A 26699-nucleotide genomic window follows, 5' to 3' on the forward strand; every position below is an offset into this window, starting at 1 on the left:
CCCATATGATGTCGTGTTTGGAAGCTTCTGATAGTCTTTTTGGCAACATCTGAGTTAATTGGGCACACCTGTGGATGTATTTTAATGCACACCTGAAACACACTGCTTCTTTGTGTAGCGTCATGGGAAAGTCTAAAGAAATTGGCCACGATATCGGGAAGAGAATTGTGAACTTGCTCATCTTTGGGTACAATTTGAAGGTGCCTCGTTTATCTGTACAAACAGGATGAGAATGTCCACTCATACTGCTCTGGAAGGAGACTTTGTGTGTCCCAGAGGTGAGCGTGGTTTGGTCCCACAGGTGCATACGACCCCAAGGACAAAAAAAAAGTGACACCGCTTTAAAAACTGCACCCCACAACTTATTCAAAACTGCTTTCGGATAGTTCTTTAATGCTTCAGGTGCTGTTCAGGAATTAATGCAAAATGGCATGATGGGAATGAAGTTTATTTTTGCCACCTAAATTTTGATAACTCTTGAACAGGCTACTATAGGCGGCAGAATACAAATCTGTTATTTGGCAGTGAATTGCTATGACAAACATCAGGACCACATGATCAAGATCTTGGGGTGCCATTGGTGTTACAGAGGGAGCCCCCACACTGTTCACTAGATGCTGTAGTCCCTATTGACAGCAGAATTTAAAGGTTTAAATGGCCATAGACTGCCAACACTGATGATGGCTGATGCAGCAAGTTGTCAGCTATAGAATCGTAGAGTTGGAAGGGACCTCCTGGGCCATCTGGTCCAACCCCCTGCTCAAAGCAGGATTCGCTAAATCATCCCAGTTAGATGTCTGTCCAGCCTCTGTTTGAAGACTTCCATTGAAGGAGAACTCACCACTTCTCGTGGCAGCCTGTTCCACTCATTGATCACTCTAACTGTCAAAAAGTTTTTTCTAATATCTAATCTGTGTCTCCTCCCATTCAGCTTCATCCCATTGCTTCTAGTCTTTCCTTGTGCAAATGAGAATAAAGTTGATCCTTCTACAATGTGACAGCCCTTTAGATATTTGTAGACAGCTATTAAGTCTCCTCTCAGTCTTCTCTTTTGCAAACTAAACATTCCCAAATCCTGCAACCTTTCCTCATAAGACAGGGTTTGCAGACCGGTCACCATTCTGGTCGCTCTTTTCTGAACTTGCTCCAGTTTGTTGATGTCTTTTTTAAAATGTGGTGCCCAAAATTGGACACAATATTCCAGATGAGGTCTGACCAAAGAGGAGTAGAGGGAAATAATTACTTCACGTGATCTAGACTGTATGCTTCTGTTAATACATCCTAGAATTGCATTTGCCTTTCTTGCTGCTGCATCACACTGACTCATATTCAGTCTGTGATCTATTAGTATACCCAAGTCTTTTTCACATGTGCTGTCACTTAGCCCTATTCCTCCCATTCTATATATGCTTTTTTCATTTTTATTGCCCAGATGTAGTACTTTGCATTTCTCCCTGTTAAAAACCATTCTATTAGTTGCTGCCCACTTCTCCAGTTTATTTAAATCTTTTTGAATCCTCTCTCTCTCTTCTCTAGTATTAGCTATCCCTCCTAGCTTTGTGTCATCAGCAAATTTAATCAGTTTACCCTCAATTCCTTCATCTAAATCGTTGATAAAGATGTTGAACAATACAGGGCCCAGGACAGAGCCCTGTGGTACCCCACTTGAGACCTTCCAACTGGATGTGCAGCCATTTACGACCACTCTTTGGGTCCGATCACTAAGCCAGTTATGAATCCACCTAACAGTTGCCTTGTCCATTCCATACTTAGTCATTTTTTCAATAAGGATTGTATGAGAGACTTTGTCAAATGCTTTGCTGAAGTCAAGATATACTATATCTACAGCATTTCCTTGATCCACCCAATCAGTAATACCATCATAGAAGGAAATTAAATTAGTCTGACATGACTTATTAGTTACAAACCCATGCTGACTGTTTAATCACTTCATTCTTATCCAGGTATTGACATACATGTTGTTTAATAATTTGTTCAAAGATCTTTCCTGGTATAGAAGTCAGACTCACCGGCCTATAGTTGCCTGGGTCCACCTTCTTCCCCTTTTTGAAGATAGGAACAACATTTGCTCTTCTCCAGTCTTCTGGCACTTCTCCTGTTCTCCAAGAATTTTCAAAGATTATGGAGAGGGGTTCAAAAATTTCTTCTGCTATCTCCTTCAGTACTCTGGGGTGTAATTCATCTGGACCTGGAGACTTGAATTCATTTAGGTTAGCTAAGTGTTTCCTCACTATCTTTCTGTTTATAGATATCCTGGATTCTTCTATTCCCTTAATAGGACAGTGAATAACAGTTGATGTTACATTTCCTTTCTGAGAGAAAACAGATGCAAAATAGGAATTTAAAAGTTCAGCCTTCTCAACATCCTGTCTTACCATTTCATCATTTTCATCCTGTAAAAATCCTATAGCATCTTTGACTTTTCTTTTACTTTTGACATATCCCCAAAATCCTTTATTGCTTTTGACATCTCTTGCAAGCCTCAATTCATTTTCAGCTTTAGATAATCTGATTTGTGCCTTGCAGGTTCTGCAGACAGCATTATATTCTTCTTTAGATATGCCTCCTTCTTTCCATTTTATAAACATTTTTTGCTTCCTTTTTAGCATGTGCTTAAGTTCTGTGTTCATCCATCCTGGTTTCCTTAAATGCTTCCTATTCTTCCCTCTTTTCGGAATTGTTAACAACTGTGCTTTGAGAATTTCATTTTTCAAGATTTCCCATCCTTCCTGGACATTTTTGTCTTTAAGGATATCCAGCCATTGGATCCCTCCAATTCTTTCTGAATCCCTTAAAATCTGCCTTTCTGAAATCTAACCTTGACGTCTGAGTCTTCACAGGTCTTCCGCCTCTAGTTATCCAAAATTCTAAAATAGCATGGTCGCTACCTCCTAGGGTCCCAGCCACTTTTACCTCCTCAACCATTTCCTCCCTGTTTATAAGGATTAGATCCAAGGTAGCAGTTCCCCTTGTTTTCTCCTTTACCTTTTGGAAGATAAAGTTGTCAGCAAGAGAGGATAAGAATTTCCTTGACCTGTTAGTTTTGCCTGAGAGAGATTCCCAACAAATGTCTGGATAGTTGAAATCTCCCATGACAACTATGTCATATTTTTGGGAGAACTTGGCCATTTGATGCATAAAGAGTTCATCCATATCTTCAGCTTGCACAGGCGGCCTGTAGTAAATGCCTACAATGGTGTCCTTTCCATTGTTCTGTCCTTGTATTCTTACCCAAACAGTTTCCACAGAACTCCCAGTCTCTGAAGCTTCAATCTCTGTGCAGATATACGCATTTCTAACATACAATGCGACACCTCCTCCTCGTTTATAAAGTCTGTTTCTTGCAAATAAGTTGTATCCTTCTAGTCTTGTATTCCAATCATGTGTATTGTCCCACCAAGTTTCAGTGATTCCAATGACATCATATTTCTTTTCCTGTGTTAGTAGTTCCAATTCTCCTTGTTTGTTGCCCATGCTTTGTGCATTAGTATAGAAACATTTTAGTTTGTGATTGGTTTCTCTTTCTCCAATATTTTTATTAATTAGATTCTTTCGTCTTTGTTCTTCCTTTCCACTTCTAATAGCAGAGTTCTCAGTAGCATTTGTCAGGTGTATGGCTTTTTCTGGTCTTTTGCTTCCCTTCCCATGTTGTTCTAGTTTAAAGCTCTCCTTACAAGTGTAGCAAGGCGACTTCCAAATACATGCTTTCCAGTCTTCGTAAGGTGCACCCCATCTCTAGCAAGTAGTCCATCGTATAAGTAGTTCACTCCGTGATCCAGAAATCCAAATCGTTGCTGACGGCACCATCGACGTAGCCAGTTGTTCACCTGCAGAATCTTATTCCACCTCCTTGTTCCATGGCCATCCACTGGGAGGATGGAAGAGAAGACCACCTGCGCTCCCAGTTCTTTCACTTTCTTGCCTAAGTCTTCAAAGTCTCTGCAGATGGTTTCCAGGTCGTTTCTTGCGGTGTCATTTGTCCCCACATGTAGTAGCAGGAATGGGTAGTCATCTGTAGGTCTGAAGAGTCCTGATATCCTGTCAGACACATCTTTAATTTTTGCACCTGGAAGACAGCACATTTCTCTTGAAGTTATATCCGGTCTGCAGATAGCGGCCTCTGTTCCTCTCAACAGGGAATCCCCCATGACCACCACTCTCCGTTTCTTCTTCACAACATTTTTCTTTCTCCATCCAGGAGGACTCTGAAGGCGTACAAGGTTGCTGTTTGTTGGCAAAGTCTTATCCTGATGTATTTCTTCATCGTTTTCCTGCGTGAGAGCCTGGTACTGGTTTCTGAGCAGTATGGGTGCTGACTGCCTCCTGATCCTCCTGCTTCTCTGGGTCACATGTCTCCATTCCTCTGTTTCTTCAGGTGCACTTCGAATTTCTTCTCTTTCTGTAACATGAAGAGATAATTCTGCTCTGTCCAAGAACTCTTCACCTTCCTTAATGATCTTCAACGTAGCTAACCTCTCTTCGAGATTTTGCAACTTTTCCTCCAACAGGGACACAAGCTTGCATTTGTGGCATGTGAAGTTTGGCTTTTCCACTGGTAAATCTGTGAACATGTAGCAAGAAATGCAGCTCACCAAATGGCTCCTGGCCTCTTCCATCTTGAGATTTCTTAAAAAGATGAAAGATGAGCCAAAATTCGCGCGCCGACAGGCACCTGTATGGGGGATGCTATTCTTATGTTGCACGTCGGTAAAAAGACGTACTGGTGGTCACTAAGAGGTTAATGTTTGCAAATACACACAGGAACAACGACCTTAATTTTTTGGAAACCTGTCCTGTGGTCTGAAACTAAAATGGAACTTTTTGGGCATCGTTGCATTTGGAGGAAAAGGGGAAGCTTGGAAACCTAAGATTATGTGGCAATACTGAAGCAGTATCTCACGACATCAGCCAGGACGTTAAAGCTTGGGCAGTAATGGGTCTTCCAGATGGACAATGACCCGATGCATACTGCCAAAATGGTAACAAAGTGGTGGCTTCCTCATCAGGCTTGTGACTAGTGATATACAGTGTATGTGCTCACAGTGGTATATAGAGGATCGCAGGTCCCGGTATAAGGTGCAAGGCTTGCCTGCCGACCACATAGGTCATGGGGGAGACATTGCTGTTTTGTGACTGCGGATATATTGGGCATCGTAGGCTGAAGGTGTAAGTCTGCAAGGCACCCGGACGCGGACCAAGATGTGATGTCTAGACGACTGGGTCTCCAAAATGGTGGATGCTACAGATGGGGGTTCCAGGAAGGAGAGCAGGGAGCTATGATAAAGGTCAGGATACACAGAGTAGTGCAGCTTGCTCTGTGTGGTGCAGACCATGGTTTACCCCAGAGGGCATAATGACCAAGAGGCAGAGAAGGGTCGTGGAAGGGAAGAGATGGCACCACCGTGCTGTAGGGGGGGGGGGGGGTTCCTGGCTTCATTGAGATGACCTGATCTCTGCAGTGACCAGGACCCCACAGGGTTTTAAGGATCTGCTATCGTGTCTGAATGTGACCACCTCCCTGATGGCGGTAATGGGGTCCCATAGGATATTAAGATCACTTTGAGCACTGGTACATAGGGGGCTCCGACCCTGACGTCCTCATACACTATGACTTGCATAAATGCAGATATATTTTTTTTTTTTTTTGTGCTGCAGATTGTGGTGCTGTCTGCTTGTCCTCCACATGCACCACCTAGCGCCTGTATATTACCACTGCCAGGTATGAGATGGGGGTGATGAGGAGGCACCCTGGTTCTCATCTGCTGGCTGTTTTTTTGAGGCCTTTATTTTCTGTCTCCTTCCTGGAGAACAAAGGAGGCGTCCGCCCCGAGGTCCTGGTTGCCGGCACCACCTCCCTCCCTCAGCCATTGTACACCCCTGGCTCCGGCCCCCTCCTCCTGCTGCCGATCCTACGCTCCTTTGTTAATCCTGCCTTTTTTACTTCACAAACTTGCAGCATTGGCCTAAAACAAAAGCTTCATTGCTTCACATCCCCCCCCCCCCCCGCCGCCACCTTCCTCTCCCTCCTGCATTGGACCCAGTTATACAACCAGGGCCGTCACGTTAATTACCCGGCCATGGGCAGGGAAACAAGTATTGATCTGCGGCCTTTGTCTGCACTGCTGGATGTCGTCCTGAATCTGCAAAACAGAAATCTCCATATAGCCAGTAGCTAAGGACAGTCTACTTCTCCCAGGTACCAGCCATTTTAGAAGGGCGTAAGTTGGATTTGTGGAGGAGGTTTGTACACCTCCTGTCACTCAAGCAGTCAATGAATGCTGCAGTTATGGCTTGTCCCCCGACCTGCATGGCTGATAGCAGGGAGAAATTCATACTGCTGCTTTCAACAAATGTTAAATTAAATCATTGGTTTTCTGTTTCTAGCACCATATTGAAGCATGTTTCTGATTGAGAGATTCATCTTGGACCACCCCCATATAGGGGCCGACCAGAATCCTCTCGCACTGTGCTTAAGGAATCCTCTCTGATACTACAACACCCATCAGATTATGTGTAAATTTTGTGGAGACATGGCCGGTCATCTGTTCTCACTTCTCTCCCCCCCCCCCCTTCCTGTTTTTTTTGTCTTGCAGCGTGTGTCCCCCTCCCCGCCCTGCCCATTGAGTATTTATTCTTTTTTTGAACATTCTTTGTTATCAAGCCGCCAAAGTGGAGAGTGCGATTGCAGAAGGGGGTGCTTCTCGTTTCAGGTAGGTCACTGACTGCACCAGGTAATGCTTCAGCGTGGCGGTTCTAAAAGTCTGCGGTGGTGGAGTGCCCTGGGGTGGACGTGGAGGGGTATAAATCTGCGGTGGTGAAGTGATTCCTGCTTGGCGTTGTGGTGTAACTCTCGCTCTTTCTCATTGCAGTGCTTCGTCGGGTGGAGGAGGTAGGGGTGCCTCTCAGCACTATCCCAAAACTGTCGGCAACAGGTAGGTGTCTGTTCAGCAATTAAGGATGAGAATTGTCAGCAACGCGTCTTGGGGAACCTGTCGTGCTGTATGTCCGATGACCTTATAAAGCAGTGATGCATTGACTTCCGAACATACTGATGATTGACGTCCTGCTGGCAGGGTCACTTACAGAGGTGAGGGTCAATAACGGATATCTGTGAAGAATTTAGTAGATTACACAGACTGTGTAGATGGGGATCTGCTCTGTCGAGTCCCGCATATACCGCACGACATGTCGACAGGAGGGATTGCACATGTTTGGTTTGTAGAAACTTTTGGTGCAGATTTTTCAAGTCAGTCAGACGTGGATCCTTCAGGACGGAGAACCCATCACCTTTGTGCATCCACTTCTGCCTTGGCTTTAAGAAGCTGTATTGAAGGGTGAATTCACACGCTGCAGATTCTGTTTCAGAAATTTCTGCAACCAGAAATTGTTCCGTTCTTCAGATAATTGGGGCAGTTGCTGAACTTTCGGTGGGAATATATCCTGTATATTGTGTAATAAATGTGAAATTGGTGAATGTCTGAGCTGAGAACAGATTTATGGTGCCAGATAGTCCGTATTATGGGTGCACGTCACATTCTGTATTATGACCGCAATTTCCAAACCTGTCGTATTGATTCCATGGGGATCGAAATCTGGTTAACCCCTTAAGTATTGTATGGTGACGTGAGCGGCACTGATGTCGTGGCTGCCCTTTTATTTACCAATACAACTACAAAAGTCTAATTGCTTTAAGGGTGTGTGCGCACGTTGAGGATTCTGTTGCAGATTTTTCCGCGCATATTTGGCTAAATCCGCAGGTCAAATGATTAGCCTGTGGTTTGACACCTGTAATGGAGTAGATGTCAAACCGCTGCGGATTCAGCACAAAGTGACATGCTGCGGATTTAAAACCGCAGTAAATCCGCAACGAGTGCACTGCATTTTTCATTTTCCATAGACTTAAATGGTACTGTACGACGCAGCAGAAACTGCTGTGGATCCGCAGAGCCAAATCTGCGGCGGATCTGCAACGTGTGCACACACCTTAAAGGGTCTGTCCTCCCCCCAAAGCACTAGATAACTTGTGTACTGCCAACATGTTCCGCAGCAACTTAGATACTGTGCGCCATATACAGTCCTGTTGAGCATGTTTCTGTATATAGGGGGATGTGGCCCCTAAACAAATCCTGGTTAGTTGCCAAGAAATTTTCGGCCATCCACGTCAGATTGGTTCTTTGATACACAGCTGTCAGACAACATACAAAGCGGACCTGTCCTGGTCCTGCGGATCCAGGGAGTCTGCGTAGGATGACTGTTCAAACCAAGCGTAGGTGCTCGGTGCACCCTTCGTGTGGCCAGTAGGAGAGAAAACAAGTAGGTGTGAAGGGTGCTGAACTATTTGGCCACACCAAGGGTGCCCAAGTGTCTGTGTTTGGTTTGAATGGTCTTTCTGTGCTGACAGTCCCTTTTAATAGCTGGCATGTTGCTCCCATAATACAAACACTGAGTGCACCCTTGCTGCGGTAGTTCTTGCGTCCCACCAGGGTTTTGTTAGTTAGGCTTTAATTTGATTTCTTCATGGTGTTTCTGTTATAATGGTGGTTTCCATGTGATTAATGGCCCCCTTGTAGTTTCCTGTAACCTCATGACCTTGTATGAGATAATGGGGGGGGGGGCTTGGGGGTCCTGCTTTATCGTCGCTATAATCCAGATTGGCTGTGTACCTTGTCCCTTACTTTGGCTCTTTGTCCCACGTTTGATCGTTGGCAGGTGGACAGCTGTGATCTGCAGTGTTTTGCCAGGATTTTGATTGAGTGACATTACCTGCCCAGAGAAGATCGTCCAAGAGGCCCAAACGTTCCCCCACGTCCCCCAGACTCTAACTCGCTGGTGTATTTCTTTAATACATCCGCGCATCGTGCAGTTGCATGCAGCGCGCGTTAGTTGGAGCGGACTCCGCGGGTTGTGCGCCTGTAACGCACAGTGACTCAGCCTCGCGGAAACGCTGGTGTGTATACTTCTATACGGTGAAGGAAGACCCCCTCTACCTTCTCGGTGCTGTCATCTTTGCTATTTAATTTAATGGGCTGCCTTCGGAGACCCCTGTAACTATGAATGAGCATGCATCTATACCCAGAGGTCGTGCAGTTTTCCTCTGCCCATTATTGATTGTACACTTCATTTTAAAGGGAACCTGTCAGCAGGATTGTGCACAGTAACCTACAGTTTTGAATTCATTATATGCTTGAGCTCTGGGGTGGCCTGTGGGGGTCTTCATGTGGTGCTCTAATTAGATATTTATAATGCAGACTGCTGACCGGTCACTGACCTGCCCCCTTATCCTGCTGACAGGTTCCCTTTAAGATTTGCAGAAAAAAATATCGCTCTAATAGACTGTACCTACATTTTCTCACAGCAGAGGATTTGTTGCAATGTTATCAAATTTACTGACTGTATAAAGCTTCCACAGCCCTTGGAGGAAATGCTGCACATTTATTGTGGTGTCGTGGTCTTGCTCCACATGCAGATTTTCAGGCTAGATCCCCATGGTGGCCCTTTTTTCTGACCGTCGTGAATATCCGTGGCTTATCTGCTTGCCTTGCAGAGCATTGCTCCATACTAGGGGGTCACGCCAGCTGTTCAGCAGCATCCCCTCTTAATAATACCACTCTAGGTACGCTGCGAATTGTAGTTTCACAAGTCGGTCCCATAGCACCCACTGGGCTTATAAAAGTTAGATATCTGCTGGTTGCAGACCCCCATTGGACCAATGCATTGAAACAAACCCTCAGCTGTGACAAGTAGTAAGCGAGGATGGGGCTTTCATTGTCCAAATGTATACAGATAGAAATTGCTTACAGCAAGCAGTGATCTTGAATCTTGCTTGCTATTTGAAACAAGGCGTTCTGCATCTGATCTGACGTCTCGTCGGATTCTTCTCCTATAATGTGTGTTTAATGCGGTGACTGTCGGCCACTCACGCAGGGAGTACAAGCATCTTCATTAGAGGATCTGTGCATTACTGCCGTTCACTTGTGCTGGGTGGAATGGAGACTTTGAGATAATGGGACTGAATTTTGGATTTTATTTTTTTTCCTCTCCTGCAGCGAGTACCTGGGGAAAACCCCAGGGCCTGGCGTTCAAAGATGGATTCCTTCACGAAGCACTAGACGAGATGTTAACTCCACAAGTAACTCTGCCAACAACACTGCGCACACCTCCGCAAGTGAAAAAGAACGGCACGATGCAATCTTTAGGAAAGTAAGAGGGTAAGTGAGAGAGACCCCAGTATAGGTGTGTGGGGGGGGGTGAAAAGTCATTTGCTAGAGGTGATGGTTATTTAAGGTCTAATACGAACAAGTTCTTCTGTGGAGCACTCCTCGCTGAAAATCAAGACCGTCTTCTCTACCATAGTGGAGCCCATTGTAAAACCCCTAACACGGGAGAGCTGCTTTCCTTCTGGGGGACGATGGACTTGTCTGGTCACGTGCTGCTCCATCAGTAATCATTGTGTGGAAAGCTGCATTAAAAAGTGTCTGACCCCTTTAAGATGGCCAAAAATAGGCCAGCGATTGTTCATTCAGCAATGGGACAGTTTCCATGAACGTGATGGGGTGGGTCTGAGCTGATTGGACCCTCTGATCGCCATGAAAATAATCAAAGTTTGTCGTATTGGGATATTCTAGATGTGAATGAGTTAATAGATGAGCAATGATACCAGGACCCCCGCTGCTATTAACTTTTTTTTTTTTTTTTTTTTTTTTTTCTCCAGCATCCTAAACAAGCTTGCTCCTGAGAAGTTTGACAAGCTATGCCTTGAGCTCCTCAATGTGGGTGTAGATTCCAAACTCATCCTCAAAGGAGTCATACTGCTTGTAAGTAAGACCTAGGGGGGCTGCTGTCCAAGGGGGAAGATACTTTCAGTAGCACATGGTGTTCGCACACATCAGAAATATCTGTCCATGCACCTGCTGCCAGAAAAGCCCAAGATGTATGGAATAGCTTTTCTTTCCTTAGGGTATGTGCACACATAGTTTTTTTTGTCTCTGCGGATTTTGTAGAGAAAACCGCAGGACAAAGTGCTGCGGTTTATCTGCGTTTTTTCTGCGGTTTTGCCCTGCGGTTTACACCTCATAATGGATGAGGTGTAAAACTGCAGCGTTTCTGCACCAATTGACATGCTGCGTTTTGAAAACCGCAGCAAAACCGCACGGAAAAAAACGCAGCATGTGCACAGCTTTTTTTTTTTTTTATTTCCAGAGGAAATAAAGGTACTGTACAACGCAGCAAAATCTGCTGTGTTTCTGCAGAGCCAAAAACGCTGCGGAAACGCAGCAGAAACCGCAAAGTGTGCACATACCCTTAAAGGCATTTCAGATCTTGTGCTCTGTTATCTTCAGTCTTACAGAACTGATATCAAAACTGATCATAGTCCCACAATTCTACTTTATTTTATTTATTTATTTTTTTGCACCCCCGGTTGGTTTGGGTTTACTATTTCTTTCGGGGATAACATTTATCCCTCCCCCCCCCCCCACTTCAGTTTGTGTTAAAAAAATATATATATATGACTTCATCACCCTCCCTGGGTTCAGTGATTTTCAGCTGCTGTTTTATTGTCTGAATTGCTGAAGTCACAATGACAACGATGGACTTGGTCAGTGCTTTTAACGGTAACAACTGCAGCCGTGGCTGGGAAAAAAAAAACATTTTTAATGGAATCATTCATAGTGATGTGATGTGCACCATCTGTTATGTATAGGGGTGGGATGGGGGCTTCTAATTTAGGGAGATATGATACCTGCTTACTCCACTCTCCCCTCTGTCGAGTGTTCATGTGTATGGGTTAGTTGGGGTATGACTTCTGTCCAAGGGGGCACTTGTTTGACAACTGTCTTTTAGTCTGATGCTCAGAAATCAGCCCTGTGTAAGGGCCCCGTCACACATAGCAACTCACCAGCGATCCTGACAACGATATCAACGTGTCATGATCGCTGGTGAGCTGTCAAACAGACAGCTTCACCAGCGATCAGTGACGCTGTGTACCTTAGTTACCAGCGCGCTGATGCAAGGATCTGGTAACTAAGGTACACATCGGGTTTCTAAGGGGTGCGCGTCACTTAGAAACCCGATGTGTACCTTAGTTACCAGCTCCTGGTCGCTGGTCTCCCGCCTGTCACACGCAGCGATGCGTGCTGACCAGCGATACCCAGCAGGGGGGCCAGTCGCTGGTCAGTGTCACACACTGCGATCTCGCTGGTCAGATCACTTTTGCGTCACAAAACTAGTGACTCGGCAGCAATCTTGCTAGCGAGACTGCTGTGTGTGACGGGGGCTTAACTCTGGAATAAGTTGTAAAAAAAAGTAAGTGCACAGATTAAGCCTGCTCTCATTACTAATGCAAGATCTGTCTTCTCAGATTGTAGACAAAGCCCTCGAAGAGCCAAAGTACAGCTCACTCTACGCTCAGCTATGTCTGCGATTAGCAGAAGATGCACCAAACTTTGACGGCCCACCATCCGAGGGTCAACCAGGGCAGAAGCAAAGCACAGTGAGTGTGGTCCCCTACCAATCTTGTAGCCTCATGTATCTGTTTCATTGTTGTTTTCGTGTATTTTTATACCTTCTATCAATATGTACAAACCACACGGTGCTCGTTTTAATCTTTCCTTAGACGTTTAGACGCCTCCTAATTTCAAAACTTCAAGATGAGTTTGAGAACAGATCGAAAAATGTTGATGGTAAGTGTGCAGCGTGTCCACGGTGCATGTAAAGTGGCTCTTTGGAGGAAGGGCCTTTTTCATGTGTCTGTAACATGGTGTCCACTTTTTGTTTTCTGCAGTATATGACAAAAGAGACAGCCCCCTCCTCCCTGAGGAGGAGGAACAAAGAGCTATTGCCAAGATCAAGATGCTGGGAAACATCAAGTTTATTGGAGAACTTGGCAAGCTTGACCTTATTCATGAATCTATCCTTCATAAGTGCATCAAAACAGTGAGTATGGGGATGCTGTAAAATCTTCAGCTCTTGTACCTTGCACTAGAATCTGGCTAATGATTAAATCTATAGGCTGGTGAGCTAGCAAGTCCAAGGTGTTGTGTCTGGACTTTTTTGGGTCCTTTAACAGAGCCTGATGTATGGGGGGTGGGGGAATGCTATTAATCTGCAGGTTAATAGCATTAGAATGCTGCCTTCTAGAAAGCTGCTACTGCGAGATCTTATTCCTTCCCAGAACCTGCCGGCTTTCAGTCATGCACAGATCGGCCACAGGCACCGCTTGCTATACTGTAAGTTCGGCCTGTCGCTTAGTTAGCAAGCTCTGCACAAATGCACTGCTGAACGAGCGGTCAATCAAACTCCCAAGTGTCCAGTATAGTGAGCGATGACTAGCCACTCCGTGCCTGGCTTCATGACTGAAAACTGGCGGCTCCCGGGAGGAAATTATATTTTTGTTTGTTTGTTCTCTCAATAACCGCTCTTTCTGTAAGGTGGCCAAGCAGCATTGGCATGCAGATTAACCCTGTATCTACAGGTAAATGGTATTTTCCAAGTTCCCTAAGGCTCAGTGAGGACTTGCACACATTGGGCAGTACCTATAATGAGCCTTTAATATATCGGCATGGAGTGTGTGCATTTGTCGCATGCACTTCAAAGCCCCCTATAAGTTGTTACAAATTGTACCCTATAGTTTGATTTCATAGACTATTCTGTGAATGTTTTTTAGTCTATTCACACTGTGATTTACATTTATTAGCTTTTGGAAAAGAAGAAGAGAGTCCAACTTAAGGATATGGGAGAGGATTTGGAGTGTCTCTGTCAGATAATGAGGACTGTGGGGCCTAGATTAGACCATGAAAAAGCCAAGGTATTTATATGGTTATTTTATATATGGTCACCATCGCTATAAACCTTCAAGAATACTAATGTGACCGCTTTGTGTTTCTTCCCTCTAGTCCTTAATGGATCAGTACTTTGCCCGGATGTGCGCCTTGAAGTCTTGTAAGGATTTGCCAGCAAGGATTCGTTTCCTGCTGCAAGTAAGTGTGTTTTTTGTGAATTTATGTGCAGGTTCATAGCCAATTTCTAGAAGATTTGCACTTTTTTTTTAATTCATATTTTAGGTTTCCTGCCTCTAAAATATTGTCTTTTGTAGGATACTGTGGAGTTGCGAGAAAACGGTTGGGTTCCTCGCAAAGCTTTCATTGACAATGGACCAAAGACTATCACACAAATCCGTCAAGATGCAGTGAAAGTAAGTGATTTGGGCAAAACCTTTTCGTGTCCTTCCAGTGGGTAGTGATCTGTCACAAGTACAAGTATATCTTATTTTGCCCCTGTGGGATCTGTTGCGTCAATGCTGTTCTTTCCCATGTTTTCCATAGGATCTAGGAGTCTTTATTCCTGCTCCTATGTCGCAAGGAATGCGTACTGACTTCTTTTTGGAAGGACCATTCATGCCACCAAGAATGAAGCTTGACCGGGACCCTCTTGGAGGACTTGCTGACATGTTTAGGCAGATGCCAGGTGGGTGCTTTTTGCTTTAATTCCTAACTTTTCTTAACCTGATTTTGGTACTGACGACCACATATTTCTTCAGGCAGCGGAATAGGCACTGGTCCTGGGGTTATACAGGACAGGTTCTCTCCAACCTTAGGACGTCATCGCTCAAATCAGCTGTTCAATGGGCATGGTGGACACATCATACCTCCTGTACAGTCCCAGTTTGGTGAAATTGGAGGAAAAACGTTCATGAAAAGCCAGGTAGGGTTTTGATGCCAATTCTAACTAGACTCTGTAAGAATATCCAGTCTGATGCAGAGCACCAATGGGCCAATAAACCTGCAAACTCACTACTTTTGGGCTACTACTTCATGTATCTGCTTCTGGAAAAAGCCTCATGTCTGCAGTAATATTCAGTATCTTCTGTTTTTATAAAGGCAGTCCTAAAGCGTAAAAGTTGCATGGTCAAGATTGAATCTTCCTACTTAATTGTGCTCATGAATATATCGTGTGTTTTGTTTTTTTTTTTGTTTTTGTTTTTTTTTTTTTTTTTGTTCAAGGGACAAGGTCCTTTGTACCAGAGTCAGGGGCTCTTATCGCAGCAAGGACAGTCCAAAGATATGCCTCCTCGGTTCATTAAAAAAGGGCAGCTTAATGCGGATGAGGTACGTATCCCTGACAATGGAGGGATGAAGACTACGCCCAATGATTAAGAAAAGACGCGTTATTACGAGGACAGAAACTGGCATCTCCTCTCTTTTTTTTTTTTTATTTTTTTTTTTTTTCCCCTTCTCCCCCCCCCCCCCCCCCCCCTCATGTTTTTCTTACTTTCTATCTTCTGTCCTTTCTATCTTCTGTCCTTTCACCCTAATCTTCACATTCACAGCTATCTCCTCTTTCTGGAGTATCCAGTGTCCTTTGAGCAAGATTATGAGATATGAGGGCATTCTTACCATTCAGTAATTGAAATGTGTGGGTTTTGTTTAAAGGCTAATTATATCATTTCTACAACAAAAAAAATATCCTTTCCAGATCAGCTTGAGACCGGCTCAGTCTTTCCTAATGAATAAAAACCAAGTGCCAAAGCTTCAGCCTCAGATAAGCATTATGCCCCCTCGCACGCAAACGCCACCCATGGGACAGACTCCTCAGCTTGGCCTGAAAACCAATCCACCACCCATCCAAGAGAAGCCGGCCAAGAGCGTGAAGAAGCCTCCGCCGTCAAAAGAAGAGCTACTTAAACTGACTGTAAGTGACAGGAGACGGGTTGTTGGCGTGTAGAGCGTTACTAGCAAAAAGTTGGTCAAATTGAAGCCAAAAACTATAATCTGTGGGGAAAGAAGGAAGATCCGGCACTGGAGACTTGATAAAATCCACGATAAGTTTTATTCACATAATTTCATGATAAAACCATAAAGGGGAAAACGGACCCCCACGCCTGACGCGTTTCGAACCTTAACCAGGTTCTTCCTCAGACATGTCTCTGAGGAAGAACCTGGTTAAGGTTCGAAACGCGTCAGGCGTGGGGGTCTGTTTTCCCCTTTATGGCTTTATCATGAAATTACGTGAATAAAACTTATCGTGGATTTTATCAAGTCTCCAGTGCCGGATCTTCCTTCTCTCTTCATGTTTGCAACACATGGTGGTCAGCCATTTGATCCCTAGGCACGACCGGCTTATAGGACTATTTTGGTGAGCACAAATTTCCCTTTCCCCTTCCCAATTTTTTATATAATCTGTGGGGCACTGCTGACTCCACCGATGGCTAGAAAGCAAGCAATGTGGCACATGGTGATTGAGACTCTTCCAATAGTAGGTTGGAAGGGGATGTCCGGGTCTCTGAACAGTTGGGCATGTTTGCACAGCGATATCTGCACGCGTTACATGCAGATTTCACACTGCACTAAGAAAAGACATATAGCGGGAATAAGACTACTCTGCAGAAAATATCACCAATGTGTCGATGAGATTAGTTGACCTCTAATCAGCTGCAGGATTTCTGCACTGAATGCTTGGTGTGAACATGGCCTTGACGACACTCTAGAGGTTAAAGGGGTTGTCCGGGCTTTTCACATAATCTCAGTGCATATCTGGGCTGCAGAATTGTGACAATAAGTAATTTATTTTGTCACCAGTTTGCACGGTTTTCTAGATATTCTGAACAGAACGTCCAAGGGGGGGGGGGGGGGGGGTTTATGGCATTGAAATGAGAACTGGTCGTTTCCTCCTACTCTACTAAAAACAAGCCCTCTATAGCAACAACCCCACCCTCCATAGCTACAGGCCCTCCCCGTCCACATAAAGAAGCCATCCTCACACAGTAACAAATCCTCCCCACCACGCCAGTCCGTCTCACCCGGTCTTCACATTGCCGGTGAAAGCTGCAGCTATGTAATCTAAGAGAAATATGATGTAGGAGCAGAGAATGCGGATTCCATCACGACTACTTATACACAAACTAAGTGACACATCGCTGGAATGAGTATTCGGTGCTGCAGAGCTCAGAATGCTGAGGTCTGTATAAACCCGCCGACACCACTGATTAGCAGCTTTCTGCCTATGCACAGTGTACACAGGAAGCTGCCAATCTGTGTTGGGGGTGCGGCTTGACCAGGAGACCTGAGACTCCTATCCATTAGTGATGATCTCCTAATAAAAAGCCTAGTAAGTACACATAGCTGGAATCATTGTTTATCTATCTCTTCATTGGTGGACACAGGAAACCTTGAGTGTATGCTGCTGCCACTAGAAGATTGACACTATGCAAAGATGGAATCAGGATTTTTGCCCCTACATCATGCTGCTCTGATCACATGGCAAAAATTTTGACCGATTTCCCTTTTAAGAGTTAAACTGTCATTTCAAGAGTGGAAATACCCAGATGCAATAGTTCTCTTGGACCTCATGAACCCCTTACAGGTGAGCTTACTAGCAGGGCTGTGGAGTCGGTAAGCCAAACCTGCGACTCATACTCCTCAATTTCCCTTCCACCGACTCCACGACTCCAACATATATTGCTTATATTTAAGCGAAAAACTTATTGTAGTACATGTGAACATCAGACATTTGATCATTTTTATGATACAATAATCAAGACATTTAGAACATAATATATATTTATTGGAATACAACTTTAGAACATAAAACTGTAAAATTGTAAATATGTAATACACTATGTAATATTGATTACATATATACTGTATGTGTGTGTGTGTGTGTGTATATATATATATATATATATGTACTAAACTATTTAAGTGGCAAAAAACAGTTTTCAACAAAAACATACTAAATAACATTTGTGCAGTCTATGAATTTGTTCTATGATATAGAATTGCCTCCATCATAGATGACCGAAAATCTGACCTAATAATTTTAAGGCTAGAGAACAACCTCTCTACACTAACTTGGGTTGGAGGAAAAGCCGTAACCACATGGGCAACATCTCTAACAATTTCCAAGTATAAAGGAATTGCCTCATGCACAGTCAGTTTTGATCAACTGTTGAATTTTTCTTTGAGAGCAAGTGAAACATTTTGCTGAAATATGGTCAATCTGCTTGCTATAGGAGACGGAGTGAAATCTTTTTCCTAGCAGCAACGCTTTGCCTGCTCCATGTCATCCAAATACTTGTCAAAGTCAAACTCCTCATCTGAGGATGAAAATATGGCAGCAGTAGCACTGTCAGGACCCAAGTCCTCTTGCGCCTGGCAGTCCTCCTGTAGGCCACTCATCCGAACTGCTACCTCAGTCAGAGCTTCTTTTCCTTTAGTAAGCTGTTGATCATCAAGCAATATATGATGACTCGGTTCCACGTAAACAGCTGCCGGAAAACTTTTATTTTCCAATAGCTGTGTCTCTCTCCATTTCATTGACGCAGAAATGCCATCTGTGATGAAACCTCCTCTTTGGGACAGGCAAAATAGCAAGTTCTTCCACTCCCTTATGAAAATGCCAGGAGTTAAATCCTCAGCTTGTAATGTTTTTTTAGTCACGGTAAATGGGTGATTAAGCAATTCCTTCAATTCAGCCACCTGTGTCCATTGACCTTCATTTAGTGTTACCTGAGGGTTCACCATATCTATAAGAAACTGTTTTAGCCAGGATCAAAACTGGAGGGGTTTGGGGGCAGAACCTCATACTGTTCCGCAGAATCTCATACTGCACACCTCAGCTGCTGCAGAACCTTATACTGCACACCCCTACACTTGGAAAATAAAGCCTGCACCTTAAGATGTGGTGAATGCAGTCTATTCCAACTATCAATTGATGTTGATGTGTTACTGATGATGTGCAATGCCTGTCCTGGGCGTCCTTTTGGGTAGCTATGAGGTGTCCCTGACTGGTGCTAAAAAAAAAAAAGTTAGTCAGCTACCTGGCTTTCATTCTTTTTGGTACAGATAAGATATGGATATATAGAGCAGATTTCTAATCTGCTTTTGCTGTTGAAAACATCTGAGCTCAAAAACCTTTCAGGTGATGCGGTTTTTAAAAAAAATCCGCATCTGCTTTTGCAGCTGAAAAACATATCCTCAAAAAAACACAGGAAAAACGCTGTGTGTGAATGTAGCCTTAGATCAGGAATAGAACAGCCATTTATAGGACATTTCATAACTTTCCCAAATTCCTATGAGAAAATATTCAGTGCATTCTGCATTGAATTACTGTACCCAATTTATTATATATTTTAGGAGTCTGAGTCGGACCATTTTATACCGACTCCACCAAAATGAGCTCTGACTACACAGCCCTGGTTACTAGTCCGATTGTCATGCCCACATTGAGTCACCATCTTTTTTGCCATCCAAAGGAATCTATGATCTTTTAATACTTTGCATTTTGTTATTTTTATAGATGATTTTCTCATTTCAGGAAGCATTTGTGACGGAGTACTTGAACAATGGGAATGCTGCCGATGCCATAAACAGCGTGAAAGAAATGAGGGCTCCCAAACACTTCATCCCTGAAATGATAAGTAGGATCATCCTTCAATCATTAGACCGGTCCGATGAAGACAAGGAGCGCGCCAGCTCTCTGATCGGGGTCCTACGGCAAGAAGGTGTGGCCACCAGTGACAACTTCATGCAGGTAAAGCAGGGTGGTCCTGTTCAAGTCTGCCGAGACTTTGTGTGCTCCTGTCACTGACCACATCGTCTTGTACAGGCTTTTCTAAATGTGCTGGACCAGTGCCCAAAACTGGAGGTGGACATACCCTTGGTGAAATCTTACCTGGCACAATTTGCAGCTCGTGCCATAATTGCTGACCTGGTGAGCATTTCTGAACTGGCTCAGCCCTTGGAGAATGGCACCCATTTTCCTTTGTTCCTACTCTGCCTTCAACAACTGGCCAAGCTTAAAGATCGGGATTGGCTGACGGAGCTGTTCCAGCAGAGCAAAGTGAATATGCAGAAGATGTTACCAGGTGAGTGTATTGTGGCTGTGAAATTGAGGTCCGGACCTACCACGTTTCCTTTATGATTGCAAAATCTGCACGTGGCATGCCCTGAAAACTGCACGGTCTAAACAGAACCTTACCGGACATGCCATCACTGTCTAAAACATGGGGGTCCTTCACTGATCTTGAGAATGAAGGGGCTGCAACTTTTGACTAACGTTCACTTTCCTCTGTACACTGCCTGGGTCACCTTGCTGTGCCACGAGCTGCATCCTGTGAAGGGGACACGTACAGGGGTTTTCCAATTGTTCCTCTCGTAAATTTAGGAACCGCAGTAGCGTATATCGCAGCTTTGTGTCAGGGTGCCATCACTTTATAAAATGGTCACCCCCTTTTGGTATGAATACATGATGCACCACAATGGCGCACGACTGAGCCTTGTTCCTCCTTACTCCTAGAAATCGACCAGAACAAGGACCGCATGCTGGAGATCCTTGAAGGAAAGGGCTTGAGCTTCCTATTTCCTTTGATGAAACTGGAGAAAGAGTTGTTGAAACAAATCAAGATGGATCCGTCTCCACAAACCATCTACAAGTGGATTAAGGATAACATTTCTCCTAAACTTCATGTAGATAAAGGATTTGTGAATATTTTGATGACCAGGTGAGTCTCCTGAAGAGGCGTGTTCATACTTGGCGGTGGCCATACATGCAATGATGTGAGATGATCACTTTTGACTTATTTTCCCACTTTCCTCCCCTTCAGCTTTTTACAGTATATTTCTAATGATGTTTGCCCAATGGATGACGATGATCAGACGGCAGCGCCATCAAAGGAGCTGCTGGAGCAGGAGAAGCAGCTGCTGCTGTCTTTTAAGCCAGTGATGCAGAAGTTCCTCCATGACCATGTGGAATTGCAAGTCAGTGCCCTCTACGCCCTTCAGGTGCACTGCTACGGTAAAAACTTCCCCAAAGGTACGGTCACCACTCGCCTCGTCATACCTGCATGGTGGCTGTCGTGCATCTCCTGCCTCCTTAACATGTATTGTCTTGTGTTTTCAGGCATGTTACTGCGCTTCTTTGTCCATTTCTACGACATGGAGATTCTAGAAGAGGAAGCCTTTTTGGCATGGAAGGAAGACATCACACAAGAATTTCCAGGGAAAGGAAAAGCTTTATTCCAGGTAAGAAGGTAGCAAAAGTTTTTTGGCCACTAAAAAGGTCTAAGTTTGGACAAACACTGTACTTTCAAAATCAATCACATGTGCATGTCATGGACGGGAAGGTCTCCTCTCACGTATCTGCATAGACAACTGGTGCTTGCACACTAGCTTGTTTGGTTCATGAACTGGGGGCTGTTTTTTCACTTGCACATGGGTGAACAATCCATGTAAGGTCCATTGCGCACATGGACTGAAAATACACTCTTGAGTCCTTAGGGCCCCATCACACATAGCGACTCACCAGCGATCCCGACAACGATATGAACTTGTCAGGATCACTGGTGTGTCGCTACATGATCGCTGGTGAGCTGCCAAACAGGCAGCTTCACCAGCGACTACGAGCGCTCGCTGTGTACCTTTAGATACCAGCAGGTTTCTAAGCACCGCGCGACGCTTAGAAACCTGATGTTTACCTTGGTTACGAGCTGGGAGCTCGCCGATCGCTGCTCTCCCGCCTGCCACACGCAGCGATGCATGCTGGCCAGCAGGAGACCAACGATCCAAAAAAAAAGTCCAGGCCATTTGAGCACGATCAGCGATACCCGGCAGGGGGGCCGGTCGCTGATAAGTGTCATACACAGCGATCTCGCTGGTGAGATTGCTGTGTGTGATAGGGGCTTTAGTCTAAGGACTCTGCACACAACTAGAGACCTATTAGCGATGCTCCATGGGGGGACTTGCAAATTAGCGCTCCTCTATAACTATGGAGGGGAACCTTGGAGTATGTACTCGTTCAGTGTTTGCAGTAGAATAATCTGTAAATTGATGTATTGGCAGGAAAAATGCCACATAAAATTTTTGATGCTTTTCCCCATTCATTAGCATGGGTGATGTCTGCGTCCAAAAAAAAAAGCAGAACAAAGTGACATGCAAGGGAAAAAAAGCCGGATTACTTACCGGTAATGCTCTTTTAATGAGTCCACGACAGCACCCACTTGGAGAGAGGGATCCGCCCATAGGAACAGGAAACCTACAGAGATAAAAGAGGGCGGTCCACCTCTCCCCCTCAGTTGGATTTCAGAGTACCCGGAGGACCGCCAATTATTAGGCCATTATATTATCAAATATTCTAAATTTATTAACTTTACAACTAAGAAGGTGTATATACATTATGTTAACTTCTAGGGAGGGTTAGTGAACGGGTGCTGCCGTGGACTCATTAAAAGAGCATTACCGGTAAGTAATCCGGCTTTTTACTCTTCGCCACGACAGCACCCACTTGGAGAGACTTTCAGAGACCTTCACCTGGGAGGGACCACCGTGCCGAGGACCGCTCTACCAAAGGCTAGGTCGGATGAGCATGATAAATCAAGTCTATAGTGGTTATAAAAGGTAGAGGGCGTAGACCAGGTTGCCGCCTTACATATAGACTCGATTGCGACGTCTCCCCTTTCTGCCCAAGAGGAAGCCATAGATCTGGCGGAATGTGCTTTGATACCCTCCGGAGGATTCTCATTGCTCTCTGAGTATGCCAGCCTAATCGCGTCTCTGATCCATCGAGACAGGGTACCCCTTGTGACTTCACATCCCTTCTTTTGGCCCTGAAAGGAAACAAATAGAGCCCTACTCTTCCTCCAGCTGCTAGACCTCTCAATGTATTGTAATACTGCTCTTCTAACGTCTAGTGTATGGAATCTTTCTTCCTCTGGAGTAGAAGGGTTACTAAAGAATGAAGGGAGATGGATTTCTTGTAACCTATGAAATTTCCCTGCTACTTTTGGTAAGTATGAGGGATCTGGTTTTAGTATTAGCTGGTCCTGGAATGTCACTAGAAAAGGGGGTTCTATTGAAAGTGCTTGTATGTCGCTAACTCTTCTGGCTGAGGTTAGTGCAACTAGCAGTGCTGTTTTGAAGGATAGGTGTTTAAGGGATATTGAATCTAAAGGTTCAAAGGGTGGACGTGTTAAGGCCTCCAGAACCAGGTTCAGATCCCAAGGAGGAACTCTAGGTATGTGTACTGGCTCGCTCCGCTCACAGGCCGAGATGAATCTGCTTATCCATTTATTGCCTGCCACATTATAGCTATAGAGGGCCTCTAGAGCTGACACCTGGACTTTTAGTCTGTTGACAGCTAGCCCTAATTCCTTTCCTTTCTGTAGGAATTCTAGGATCGCCGTAATCGGGATTTCTCCAGACTCGGGGCCTGTGTGGGACTCTAGGAATTTTCTCCATACTCTGGTGTAAATTCTTGTCGTTATTTTCCGACTTTGTAGGAGTGTATTGACTAGTCCCTCCGAGAAGCCTCTTGATCTCAACATTTCCCTTTCAAGTTCCAGGCCGTCAAGTGGAGACTGTCCACTTGAGGATCGAAGAAAGGCCCCTGTGAGAGGAGCCTGGGGGTTGAGGGAAGCACCCACGGGTCTGTCACTGACATCGCTTGTAGGCATGAAAACCACGGCCTCCTGGGCCAGAATGGTGCTATTAGGATTATCCGTGCTTCTCCTGCAACAACAGACACCTTTTGGCTTATGGAGTCTAGCTCGAGGCCCAGGAAGGACTGAACAGACTGCGGCCCTGCGGTTCCGTTTAGGAACAGGAAACCAACTGAGGGGGAGAGGTGGACCGCCCTCTTTTATCTCTGTAGGTTTCCTGTTCCTATGGGCGGATCCCTCTCTCCAAGTGGGTGCTGTCGTGGCGAAGAGTAAAATAAGAAATGTGCATGAGAGGTCAAGAATCTCATTCACTTTGCTGGTACTAAGACTCTTCATGGTTTTTTGACCTCTGCGCAGAAAAAAATGCAATAAAACCACAAGGTGTGCTCAGACCCTTACTGATATTAACATTAAAGGCAAGGCTCTTAATTTTACTCCCCTGGCTGCCATGACAGTCTACAGGCACTCTGCATTTTTTTTGTGAGGCATGAAAGGATAAACTGTTAAATCCAGATGTGTAACACAGCTGGGATTGTTGAGGATTTCCCCTGTAACTGGGGTAAGTGTCATTGTTGAGGGTTTCCTCTGTAATAATCAGACTTGCAACTAAATATACTAAGACCTATTGGCTACATTGTGTGAAAATGATCATGGGGGGGTCCGCAACATTAATTAGGTTGGTGCCTCCTAGTGTGTATATACCATGATTGTTCACTTGCAGCTGCAAGTTCATCTAATAACTTCTGTAAAATTGCATGCAGCTGGATATTACAATTTTTTTTTTTTTTTTTTTTTTTCTACATAATTTTTGTAGATCTATCTCCTTGCAACTTTTTCTAGTAGTCGTCAACTGTAACTAATAGTGCGATGGCTTTCCTCATAGCTAGATGGATCTGGAATGGCAGTTTTGTGAAAGTGTGATTTTCTTTTATCTGTTAGCCACATGTGAGGCTCAAGTCCTACTTGATTGAATGAAAAAATAAAAATATTATACAATAATTTTTTATTCTTTTTTTTTTAATTTTTTTTTTGCAGGTGAACCAGTGGCTGACATGGCTGGAGACTGCGGAAGAAGAAGAATCGGAGGAAGAGGCCGACTAAAGAACCAGCCAAAGCCTTAAACGTTGTGCAGACATACTGTTGCTATGATGTAAACTGCATTTTTTTTGACCTAACCACTGCGAAAGCACCATTCCGCTGTAACTTTTTGTTTTTATTTTTTTTTTTTCATTGCAATATCTAATGGAGAGAGGCATGTCGACTAAGGATCCTTCTGCCTAAAAAAAAAAAAAAAAACAAAACAGGTTTTTAAAGTGTAACGTCTTAATCAGTCAGCCATGCAATATTTTTAGAGTATCTGTAATGTTTAGATCCATGTATAATAAGCAGCATGCAATAATTACCCCCAAAGTTCTCAACAGACGCTGGTCAGTGGCAAGGACTCTGCTGCCAAAATTGAGAAGGAAAAAAAGCAACAAAACCTGATTAATTAGCAACACTGAATACTGTAGATGCACTTTGCTCAGTGATACTTGAGTCGTTGCAATATTTGGTTGTTACAGTGAATCTATAACTGTAAGTCGATGGTGGTTGCCGTATAGTATATATTGCCTGTATTTCTACCTCTAGTAAATGGGCTTTTTTTTTTTTTTTTTTTTTTTTTTTTTTTTTTTTCCCCTTTGTGCTAGATTTTAATATCTTCGAGCCTGGGCAAGTGCACAAATCTTTAAAATTTAAAAAAAAAAAAAAAAAAATCTAAAAAAAGAAAATATATATATATATACACCTGGTTTACTTGCACAAATTCTGCTCCATTTTGAAAGATCAATCTCTGCCCTGGAAAGAGACGCTTACAATGCTGAGGGGAGGGGGAAAAAAAAAAAGAATTGGCCCTGGTAGTATTGAAATTGAGTAATTTATCAAAACCTGTTCATGCCCTGATTTTATAAACTTGTATCTATTAAATAAACATTGTGATACTTGACGTGTGTGATGGTATCTGCATGAGAGCTGGGTTAAAAAAAATAAGATAAAGCTCTACACTTGGTAATTGAGAAACATGCTGCGGTCACATCCTGAGCTGCATTCATAATTCTGTTTGCAATATGTTGCAGCCGATGATGCATTACCTGCCTTTGTACGATATTCTATAACATACTGTATTGCAACTTGCTAACAAAAATGAACTGAATATCACATCCAGCTGTGATATTGTGAGTGCAGCTCTGGAGGAGACATGAGCTAAGGCTGCTTTGTAGATTGCAGTTTTTCTCAGCTGAGCGGATAGTCGCTGAATATATTGCATTTTACTGAGTCTACATTGCATTTTGTGTCCTCTAGTAGCAACCAGAGCTGTGTTTTTTGTTTTTTTTTTTTTTGTTTTTTTTTGTTTTTTTTTAAATCTGATTACTGTTGACAAGCTGTCACAGTTGTTTACTTTGTCCCTTCTGCGGAGATCCTATAAACGAGTGAAATATTGCATTTCCTTCTTGGTTTTTAAGTCCTGTCCAGAGCTGTATTCACAGTTCTGCTACTTATGACCATACCCTTGATGTAATGCTCCTGTGTTACAGTAGGTCTGTCACTTGTAAGTACAGTATGGCCTGACACCGTCTGCCACAGCGGATCATACACTGACTCAAGCCAGCAGAGTTACAAATGCAGCTCTGGAGTACAGTTTTTTTTTTTTTTTTTTTTTTTTTTTTTTTTTTTTTCCTTTGAAGCTCCTCTAAACATATGGGAGTACAGGACATGACTTGTGTAAATGTTACATTGTGGGGGAAAGAATGTGTGGACATCTATACATGTAGTGATCTATGACTGTCTTGCACGCGGAGACTGCAGGCGACGGATGGAGTGTGCCGCTGATGGATCTACGTGTGTTGTGTTTTGTTTTTGTTTTTTGCTTTTAATACTTTAGATCTTATGTAAGAATCTTGTTATTAAAGTGCAATCCTTTCATTTCTACTCCTTGTCTGCGCCTGTCTTTTTATACAATGTTTAGGTAGGAGGACTCTGCACAGGACTAGTTCTTGGGTCTTTATGGATGTAAATGATAAACATTAATGCCTAATGCATCTACAGTAAAGCAAGACTAAAATATATTTGTCAAACCTTGGTGTCCAGTCATTATAAATCGCTAGTGATGAGCGAGTGTTCTTTGGGGTGTTGTCCGAGAACTGTATTCAAGTTACCACGGCTGCATATCTTGTGGATGTTTGACAGCTGGAACACATGTAGGGATTGCCTG

At 43.9% G+C, this 26699-nt stretch overlaps 1 protein-coding gene and 1 non-coding gene across 2 annotated transcripts in view; both read left to right on the forward strand.

The window, feature by feature from the left end:
* The window catches only part of EIF4G2 (eukaryotic translation initiation factor 4 gamma 2), a 42996-nt gene extending 16580 nt beyond the window's left edge, over window positions 1-26416 (forward strand). Inside the window, exons 2-22 of the mRNA XM_073578385.1 lie at window positions 6615-6731; window positions 6891-6953; window positions 8731-8968; window positions 10068-10229; window positions 10733-10835; window positions 12380-12511; window positions 12635-12701; window positions 12803-12954; window positions 13715-13825; window positions 13914-13997; window positions 14114-14212; window positions 14343-14484; window positions 14558-14721; window positions 15021-15125; window positions 15493-15708; window positions 19333-19548; window positions 19624-19882; window positions 20314-20518; window positions 20621-20829; window positions 20917-21038; window positions 24485-26416. Of these exons, the coding sequence (XP_073434486.1) occupies window positions 8889-8968; window positions 10068-10229; window positions 10733-10835; window positions 12380-12511; window positions 12635-12701; window positions 12803-12954; window positions 13715-13825; window positions 13914-13997; window positions 14114-14212; window positions 14343-14484; window positions 14558-14721; window positions 15021-15125; window positions 15493-15708; window positions 19333-19548; window positions 19624-19882; window positions 20314-20518; window positions 20621-20829; window positions 20917-21038; window positions 24485-24550 (2694 nt within the window). The 5' untranslated portion in view covers window positions 6615-6731; window positions 6891-6953; window positions 8731-8888 and the 3' untranslated portion in view covers window positions 24551-26416. The remainder of the gene's footprint in view (window positions 1-6614; window positions 6732-6890; window positions 6954-8730; window positions 8969-10067; window positions 10230-10732; window positions 10836-12379; window positions 12512-12634; window positions 12702-12802; window positions 12955-13714; window positions 13826-13913; window positions 13998-14113; window positions 14213-14342; window positions 14485-14557; window positions 14722-15020; window positions 15126-15492; window positions 15709-19332; window positions 19549-19623; window positions 19883-20313; window positions 20519-20620; window positions 20830-20916; window positions 21039-24484) is intronic.
* Window positions 15159-15407, forward strand: LOC141092467 (small nucleolar RNA SNORD97). Its single transcript, XR_012232809.1, has one exon. It is a non-coding gene; the product is annotated as a small nucleolar RNA SNORD97 (small nucleolar RNA).
* Window positions 26417-26699: the final 283 nt, after the last annotated feature.

Source organism: Dendrobates tinctorius, unplaced genomic scaffold (assembly GCF_039654945.1).
Source record: "Dendrobates tinctorius isolate UK_male_01 unplaced genomic scaffold, ASM3965494v1 ptg000059l, whole genome shotgun sequence".
In the NCBI taxonomy this organism is placed as follows: domain Eukaryota; kingdom Metazoa; phylum Chordata; class Amphibia; order Anura; family Dendrobatidae; genus Dendrobates; species Dendrobates tinctorius.